The sequence below is a fragment of the Grammomys surdaster genome, unplaced genomic scaffold (genome assembly GCF_004785775.1).
Source record: "Grammomys surdaster isolate TR1022 unplaced genomic scaffold, NIH_TR_1.0 980, whole genome shotgun sequence".
NCBI lineage: Eukaryota > Metazoa > Chordata > Mammalia > Rodentia > Muridae > Grammomys > Grammomys surdaster.
In genome coordinates, this window is record NW_021605399.1 from 375,776 (window position 1) to 382,807 (window position 7,032).

A 7,032-nucleotide genomic window follows, 5' to 3' on the forward strand; every position below is an offset into this window, starting at 1 on the left:
GGTTGTCATCTGCCAAGTGGTCTCTTGGATTTGTTCTTTACCACTGAGCAGTTCTCCAGCCCCGGTGTTCCTATTTTTATTTCTGTGATTATAATAAGAATTTAAAATTTGTTTATAGTATACACATTGATATTTTGGCCCATCTTTGATCTTAAATTTGTTATATTTAATCATGTGATCTTTCTAAATATGCTCTGATTATATGATTGTTATAGCCAGATCATGTTGAACAGACAACTTCTTATGATACTATTCCTTATTTCTCTTACATTTTTTCTGTCAATTTTCTTGGTTATTTGTGAACCATAAAGGGGGTTATTATAGATGTCTAGTCTGCGGCTGATCATTCAACAGTCATATACTCTTAGTGTTTCTACCAGATAGGAGTCTCACCATTAACTGTAAAAGAAGTTTCTCTGACCAAGCCTGAAAAGCATAACTAACTATATTTACTGTACAATTGAATAAGGTTGTTAATTGATAATTGATAAAACTTAATCCTGCATAATGTAACACAATATAAGTCATTTGGAGAATAAAATGATTTAAAATTTTTCCTGAACATTTTGGTAAATCTAAAAAATTTTCCATTTATTTGGTCGATATTAATTCTATACATAGAGAAATAAGTAGCTTTCCTTCAAACTAATTACATACAAATATGCAGAAAATCCAAATTAAATCTGTATTGAGAATCATTTTTTCTGTGTCATATTGGCTATTATCAAAAAAATTAAAGATCAAATACTGGGTAAATGGGAAAAATAGAGATCCTTATGTACAACTAGTTGGAATGTCTATTAGTTCAGTTATGTTAAGAGTTGATAAAATGTTTTCTTATAAAAAATAAAGACATCTTTAATAATAGTGTATAAACACAAAAAGACTGCAAACATTATACAATAGAGAGAGTGGCACACCTATGTGCTAGTCAAATAGTGATGCCATGAATCTAATCTCAGTGTCTAGCTATTGATGAGAGAGTAAAGTAAACCTGGCACATGTTGCGCCCTACTAATTAGACACTAGATGGAACAAAATTGTTGGAGATAGGTTATTATCACATAAAATAACTACAACATCAAATATCACATTTTCTATCATATGTCAAATGTAGAACAAATAAAATTTGAAATTTAAAAGGGGACTACGATCAAGGAGGAAGATGGCTACTAAGAGACTAGACACAGGACAAGAGAGAGAATTAAGAAGTGCTAACATGATCAAAGTACTTTATATACATGTGTGAAAATTAATGGTTCTCCTTATTAAACACAACAAATATATACAAAAAAACTAAATGTAAACTAAATAAAATAAAAAGAACAATAAAACAGTAAGAAAATTCAGGTAAGGAGAAAGTCAGAGAGAAAAAAGAGAGGGAGAAAGAGAAAGTATATGAATGACAGAGAGAGAGAGAGAGAGAGAGAGAGAGAGAGAGAGAGAGAGAATAAAGCTGTAAATACAAATTTTAAAATATAGCAAGTTAGTAAATAACGTGAATTAGTGTTTAAACATAAATATCTGCACAGTTTTGGGTTACTGCTGTGACACTACACTGTTCAATACTGCATAGCCATTTGAAAATTGCTACATTTTATCAATTCTGAGAGACTGTAAGAAAACTAATAGTGTTATTGGCAAAGTAGTTAATGTGTCACATAAAAATTCCTTCATTTCTGTAGGAGATAGAATATAACTACTAGGTCAATGTACTATGCAAATTATAAATCATGAAATTATTTAGCAATTGAGTCAATTCAATACACATAGTATACCTAAATATGTTCACATTTATTGAATTTGGTGAACCAGAAAAAAAATAATCATTCATTTCCTAGCTTAATTTATTCTTGAACTTTGATTCTGATAGTGTGCCAAGAAAACTTGCTTGGAAATTGGCTCCTGCAGATGACAACATATTGCGTGATGCTCATTGTCCTTACATGAGGAACCTTGGAATAATAAAGCAAGGAGGCAAGGCATAAACTGGCATTCCTATACCACATAGTTTCTGAAATCTTTGAAGTGAAATGTCATCTGATTGAGACCTGCATGAAATTTGTATGGTGATTAAATTTATCTTCCAAGTAAAAATAATGAATTCACAAAAATGGAATACTGAATATGTAAAGGGAAAAATGCTGCAGTACAGACATCTTCATATCCTTAAGTAGATTTTCTATATCATTAGAAAATTTACAGTTGAAAGTTTTTAGGCATTAATATTTAAAAGCAATTTTTGTTTGCTTATTCCTAACTTTGGTTCATAGTATTTTTAAAATTTGAAGGGAAACAAAGGTTCTATTAAAGTGTATCTGTGAACATGTATCATTTGATAATTTTACAAGTAATTCAGAATTTTTGCTATTGTGATTGATGGAATAAGATTAAAAAATAAATCATCATAATTTCAGGTTGTAATTTTAGAAGTCATTGGTTTTGGATTTTCAGGAATTAAAGACAATTGTGTCACAATTAATGGCTATCTATCTTATTAGAGTCTATTATATTCTTTTTAAAAAGTGAAAAACTTTGTTTGTAATCATAGTTATTGACATCATTAAAGAATAAGTAATTGAAGATAAGTTGTTTATTTCCAAGTTTTGTTTATTGTGTGTACAAATATTTCAATTGGGGTTGCTCAATTAGTAAAAAAATTAAAAACACAAAAATTATAAACTCTGACTTCAAAATCTTATTATGTACTCGTAAACTCAACTGTATTAATTCTTATTTGTTAATTTTATCTTTTGTGATATTTGCCTAATCTGAAATAAACAGATAATAGTAGTTTATACATAATATTTCCTGTAGCCTTAAGGAATTTATTCAGAATGTTACCAATTTCACTAACATTATGAAGTATGCTAATGTACATGAGATCATAGTCAAATGATGCTTTATATATCCATCTATTTGATCAGTTAAATTTCTTACAACTGCCAACTATAAAATAATATGAAGTTTAAGAGATGAAACAATTATAAGAAGACCTTTAGACACATATAAACAAATGCTTTTCTGACATTCAGGCTAAGTATTGTATTTAACGTCTCCACATTTTAGGACTGTTCACTATGAATGCCTGGAATCATACAAATGAAGCTGACTTGATGCTTGTGGGACTGACAGATTCCAAGGAGATTCAGCTGGTCCTCTCTGTGCTGTTTCTCCTGATTTACATGCTCACTGTATTGGGGAACATAGGCATGATACTGATCATTCATCTAGATGTCCAGCTTCACACTCCAATGTATTTTTTCCTCACCCAATTGTCATTCCTTGACCTCAGTTACTCAACTGTCATCACACCTAAAACCTTACAGAACCTGTTGACCTCCATAAAGAGTATTTCCTTCATCGGATGCTTCACCCAATTGTATTTCTTTGTCCTATTGGCAGCTGCTGAATGTTTTATACTCTCCTCAATGGCCTATGACCGTTATGTAGCTATCTGCAACCCTCTACACTATCCAGTTATTATGTCCCCTAGGCGCTCATATGCTCTCATCACTGGGTCCTACATGATTGGAGCGATGGATTCCTCTGTCACTGTCTTTTGCTTAAGTACACTGAATTTCTGCCACTCCAAGGTAATTCATCATTTCTTTTGTGACACATTTCCAATTTTAGCTCTGTCCTGCAGTGATACTTACGCTGCAGAAGCCACTATATTCATTTTAGCTGGTTCTACTCTTTTGCTGTCCCTCATCACAATATCCTCATCCTATATATCTATTCTATCTACAATTTTGAAGATAAATTCTTCTTCAGGTAAGCACAAAGCCTTCTCCACTTGTGCCTCGCATCTTATAGGAGTCACTGTTTTTTATGGTACAATGATCTTTACATATTTAAAACCAAGTAAGTCCTACTCCTTGGGAAAGGATCAAGTAGCTTCTGTCTTTTATACTATTGTGATTCCCATGCTGAACCCACTTATTTACAGTCTCAGAAACAAAGAAGTGAAAAGTGCTGTCATGAGAGTTGTGAAGAAGAGAGAGTGCACCCAGAAATTAAAATAACATAGTTGCTAAATATTTAAATTCTTTTTTTCTATTAAGCTTTTCTTCAGCTTCTCTCTTGGAACAAAACTGACAGACTTTTTTCTTCTTTCTAGTTCAGTGGGGCTTCACTTACAAAAACATAGTTTGAGCATATCTCAGAATAGGAGTTTAAAAGTCTATGTCATAATTGGAAATTAAGATCTGTACATTAAATCCATGCTTTAAATATTTGTATTCATCAGGACAAATAACATGTAATATCAAAAATATATGTGTGTAATTCTTTAGTTTATATAGAATTTAATATATAATGTAATGTCAGTTATTTGTGTTAGGAAACACAACTATGGAGCATTAATAATTTCTAAAGTCATCCTTTTTATAATATGAAATTGTTCACTATATGTCCAATCTGTAGCAAGTGAGTAAAATATAAATATCAGTTTACTCATTTACATGAAGTTAATAATAAGTCCATGTCAATGTGATAACAAAATGGATATAACATATTGAAGAAATTGAAAGACTCTGCTGATTATAATTTAAAGATATTGCTAAACCTTATGCATAATACGCTTGTAGGATCTTCACAAATACTTAACTATTTTATCACTTAACTTAATCACAGTTAAATAGCTTGAAAGGAATAAAATCAATACCTCTGAAATTTGGATTTGTTTTAAATTAGTTAAGAAAACTAAATGATAGGAAAATGGCATATTGTAATATTGGTGCCAACATGGAAAATAATTAAAGTTATTAAAGAAAAGAAAGTGTCATAATTATTAATATCTATGCTCATGTTGTTCTCAATTAATAATTTTACTGTACATCTGAAAATGTATGAGAAAAACACAAAGTGCATGTTTCCCCTTTATATACTTTTGCAACTTTCTTCACTCACTTAAAAGCCTAATACTTGATCATCTTTGTCATTATAAGTTGTGAGTTGAATGTACTCTCAGTCTGTGGACAAGATCTTACTTCTTATCTTACATTCTGTTAGAGCACATATCCTATAAACACATCAAGTTAGAAGTCTTACTTATAGCAATAACCCCTGTATTACCTTGGTTGGATGGTTTGGGATACAGCAAGTAGTGTTTTATCTGTATGCTGTTGCACTGTCTTTATCTTATTAATTTACATTTGTAAAATGTTCAAAATAACATTTTGAATCAAATGATTGACAGATATTCCAATGCATTATAGAAAGAAATGCTCTTAGGCATGATATTAACAACAAATTCATGTTTTGTTGCACATCATGAATATTTTCAAATAAAGTAATAATTTTATTTTATTTTTATATTTATATACATATACCATATAATTTATCTTTAATCTTTGTTTCTTATATTTAAATTTTATTTCATTTACTTATTTATTTATTTATTTATTTATTTATTTTTGCTTTTATACTATTTTTCACTACGTGCATATACTAAGGTTAGTTCTAGGTTGAGGAGCTAGTAATACAATAGATGCACATAGTCAAGGAACAAGCAAGACACAAAACACAAATGGTCAAAGAACAAATAAGGCAATAAACAGAGTCCTGTGATCACTACAGAGTTTTAAAAACGTATTTCCAGAGCAGGAAATATGGCTCAGTGGTTAAGAGCACTGTCTATTCTTCCAAAGGACACAAGTTCAATTTATAGGACATCATATGGAGCTCAAAACTATGGCTCAAGTTCCAGATGACTTGATACTGTCGCACACTAAATAAAAAAATAAAAATTGAAAAGGAGGATTAATGAAAATATAATCCCATTCTCTAAGCAGTTAACTTTTTTGTTGATCTCTTGTAATTATATAACTATTAATTATACATTTATATATAATTGTTTGTAAATATATTATTAATTTAGAACTATACTGATCATTATGTATGTATATATTTATGTATGTTTATTTTTACAAACTTAAACTCTCCAGTTTATTCAAATATTGAAGACATGTATACTTCCTTATTTTAATTTTTTGAAATAGTGGCATATTATTTTACTAACAGTACAGAAAATACTATGCTATTTTCTCCAGGAATTGTGCTGTCTGAAATCTATATTGTTATTATTCTTATTGGTTTATGTTTGTGTTTATTAATACTAGTTTATTAAATGCTTATAATTAACATTTTTTATATTTTTATATTTTAAATTTTGAATATGCCTCTTTCAATGTTTTTTTTCATATTCAGTTAATCTTTATCACTGGTATTTACTATCAATTAATTTTTGAATAATTTTTATCATTATATTATGTATGCAGATCTAACTCAATGGTTTATAGTGTAATATATTTATAGGAATGAGACTGCATTACAATATTCAACTTTAAAATAACTTCTCCAGATTTTATTCATATGTTAAATTTATATTTTTACACATAGAACTAGTGCTGCTCTCAGATTTGGTCAGAAAAATCTCTATCCTCCGTGGGGCAATAGATAAAGCAGAGAGTAAGTGACTGCTGCATGCTCCTTCCTAAAATACACATCTACGTTGTGTACAGCTTACTGAGATTGCAATTGTATTTCCATCTCCCAACACTGTTCTTGTACTTTTCTCCTCTTTCCTAATCCCTGCTAACTCCTTCTTTGCTACTAGTGTCTGCTGCCTGTGCATCTATGTGTTTGTATATTTGCAGGTCTTCTGCAAGTTGCCACAGCTATTGTATGCTCATTATTGTGACATCCATGACACAACCATACATGTGTTTCACATTACTCTTCTAAATCCCACAGCTGCCTGTCTTCTACAACATTACCTGGGCCTTGTAAAGAGTGATATTGAAGTCTTATTCAGGACTGAACACTCAACTATCACTCTTACTACTTTGTGTAGATTAGAATCTCTGCATTAGCTGTCACCTACTGGAAAAGAAGCTTCTTGGTGAAAGCTGAGAGTGGCGATAATTGTTCTGTATAATCCCACACATCTAGAAGGGAGCTGTTCTATCATATTTTAATTTACAAATTTATCTTACTTAAGCCCTGTATATTTCTATGGCTAGGAAA

At 30.4% G+C, this 7,032-nt stretch overlaps 1 protein-coding gene across 1 annotated transcript; it reads left to right on the top strand.

Annotated features, from left to right (window-relative positions):
- The first annotated feature begins 2,011 nt into the window (after positions 1-2,011).
- LOC114634563 (olfactory receptor 8H1-like) lies at positions 2,012-4,028 on the top strand. Its single transcript, XM_028783144.1, has 2 exons — positions 2,012-2,272; positions 3,070-4,028. Exon 2 carries the CDS (start codon positions 3,081-3,083, stop codon positions 4,026-4,028), a length of 948 nt encoding a protein of 315 aa, XP_028638977.1. The 5' UTR covers positions 2,012-2,272; positions 3,070-3,080.
- The last annotated feature ends 3,004 nt before the right edge of the window (positions 4,029-7,032 follow it).

Coding starts and splice junctions, on each gene's coding strand:
- LOC114634563 (XM_028783144.1), top strand. CDS start 3,081: ATGAATGCCTGGAATCATACAAATGAAGCTGACTTGATGCTTGTGGGA.